Source organism: Buceros rhinoceros, unplaced genomic scaffold (assembly GCF_000710305.1).
Source record: "Buceros rhinoceros silvestris isolate BGI_N320 unplaced genomic scaffold, ASM71030v1 scaffold32097, whole genome shotgun sequence".
NCBI classification, from domain to species: Eukaryota; Metazoa; Chordata; class Aves; order Bucerotiformes; family Bucerotidae; genus Buceros; species Buceros rhinoceros.
In genome coordinates this window covers 1-1,976 of record NW_010423581.1, presented here as the reverse complement: position 1 = coordinate 1,976, position 1,976 = coordinate 1, and the positions used below count along the sequence as shown (strand labels likewise).

Sequence of the window (1,976 nt, the reverse complement as noted above, 5' to 3'; positions counted from 1 at the left end):
GGTAGGCAGGGAAGGCACACTTAGCACACTAAGCAAGACAACCAGGCAGAGCCTGGGAACTTGCATAAAATAATGCTCCTGAAGGCTGAGCAAAGAATCACCTAAATCCAGCCCAGGAAAAATGCTACAAGCAATTGTGTGACTTAGCATTATCCATGGACTTCTTCAGACTGCTGTACTATGAGGAGAGGACTTCAGATGGTGTGCTCCCATAGCGAGGCCATTGTGGATATCAACAGAGGAGCCTCTCTAGACTCCTAACTACTTGCACAAGTGTAAACCCACAGCTCACCCTTCCTAGGAAAACACTTAGGCTACCAGGCCACTGAGTATTACCTGAAAACATCTGAATAACATGAAAAAAAAAACCAAAACAGAAAGAAGGGGAAGGAGGGCAGGTGGGAGGGAAGTAAGACACATTTGACTAGATGGATAGGACCAGAAGTTGTTCAATCCAGGCCCCTTCTGGCACTGCCCAGGAATGCAACCAATGAGTCAGAGTGGAAAATGTCTAAGTAGTACCAGCAGCAAGAGCCAGAGTCCAAAAATAAGCTACCTCACGTTTATTACAGGACATGAATATGTATGTACACAGTTACTGTAGAGTAGTAAACAGACATATTGTACACACAGAAGCCACTATAATTAATCTATGTTCTTAAATCCTGTTTAAATATTCATTGGAGCTCCTTGGATGTCAAAGCTCTGTCCAAACCAGAGGATCCATGCATCAGTCACGAGTATCTTAAGGAACAATGCTGAACCACATACCATCCATCCACAAACCCCTCGTTGACAAACCACGTCAGCTTTCTCTTAGAGAGCACGGTGTTGTTGAGGTTTAGCCGGCTATACTCCCATATATATGGTTTCCGTATGCCCAGTGCCTCAATGATCCAGTAGAACTGTTCATCTCTGTCATGGTATTCAGTTGTTCTCAGTGCATGTGTGACACCTTCAATACTGTCAACAATGGGGCAGGCAAAATCATACGTGGGATAAACCCTGAGAATAAAGACCATCAATTAGCAGTGAAGAAGATCAAAACACTTTCTTCATGTAAACATTTAAACTAAGCATAATTTATATATTACGAATATTTATAATCAATGATCTTGAAAATTTTCATATCAAGACTAAAATAGCACATACACAACAAACTGTCCATAAGAAGATCTAGAGGCAATACATTTCTAAAATAAAGAAAGACTTCAAGAAATTTCATAGCCTTAATATTGAAGACTAAAAAAAAAAATCCTACACTGCCACTGTTCTTTTCAAACATATAAAATGCTGACTTATGGGGGATTTTTTCCCTTAAATATGAAACAGAATTGTTCCTTGACTGAATAATGAGCAAAGCTTTCATGTTTATAAACAACCCCCTAAGCACAGATATGGCTTTACTATTATACACACATTAAATCAACGTTTCAGAACAGGGAATTGTACAGCTGGAAACAGAGGTTTCAGATAAGCTCTGAACCATAGCCTTGAACAACGGGTAGGCTTACTTCAAGGCACGATGTAGTAATTCGTCATTCTGCACAAAGATAGCAGTTGCTGTGCAAACAGAAGCAGCTACTCAGGTAAGTAGATCAAGGGTGTTTTACAGCAACATAAAACTGCAGCAATATAAAATTGCTATGGTTCTGTTTAAGCCCCAAGAGCTTAAGTAAACAGCTTTGCTGTCCAAGATACAGCCATTAAGCCTTAATTCATGATTTGACTAGAAGCTCTTCATGGACACACAACGTACTTATGGACCAAAACTGAAATAATTTCATTCCCTGCTGACCAGGGTCACGGGTTTTAAAAGCCATTTACAAAAGTTCCAGAAAGTCAAGAGACTCATTACATATTCTGAGTGAAAAATGCTAGCAGGTTCCAAGTATTAAAAGCAGTTTACTAAGGAATGTTAAATGATCTGAAAAGAGCAAAAAAAAATAAAAAAAATAATAAAAAAAAAAATTAAA

At 38.9% G+C, this 1,976-nt stretch overlaps 1 protein-coding gene across 1 annotated transcript in view; it reads right to left on the bottom strand.

Annotated features, from left to right (window-relative positions):
* LOC104497228 (bifunctional glutamate/proline--tRNA ligase-like) overlaps nucleotides 1-1,005 on the bottom strand; it is a gene marked incomplete at its 5' end in the record, with an annotated part of 26,346 nt that extends 25,341 nt beyond the window's left edge. The window contains one exon of the mRNA XM_010140456.1: nucleotides 772-1,005. Within this exon, the coding sequence (XP_010138758.1) occupies nucleotides 772-1,005 (234 nt within the window). The remainder of the gene's footprint in view (nucleotides 1-771) is intronic.
* Nucleotides 1,006-1,976: the final 971 nt, after the last annotated feature.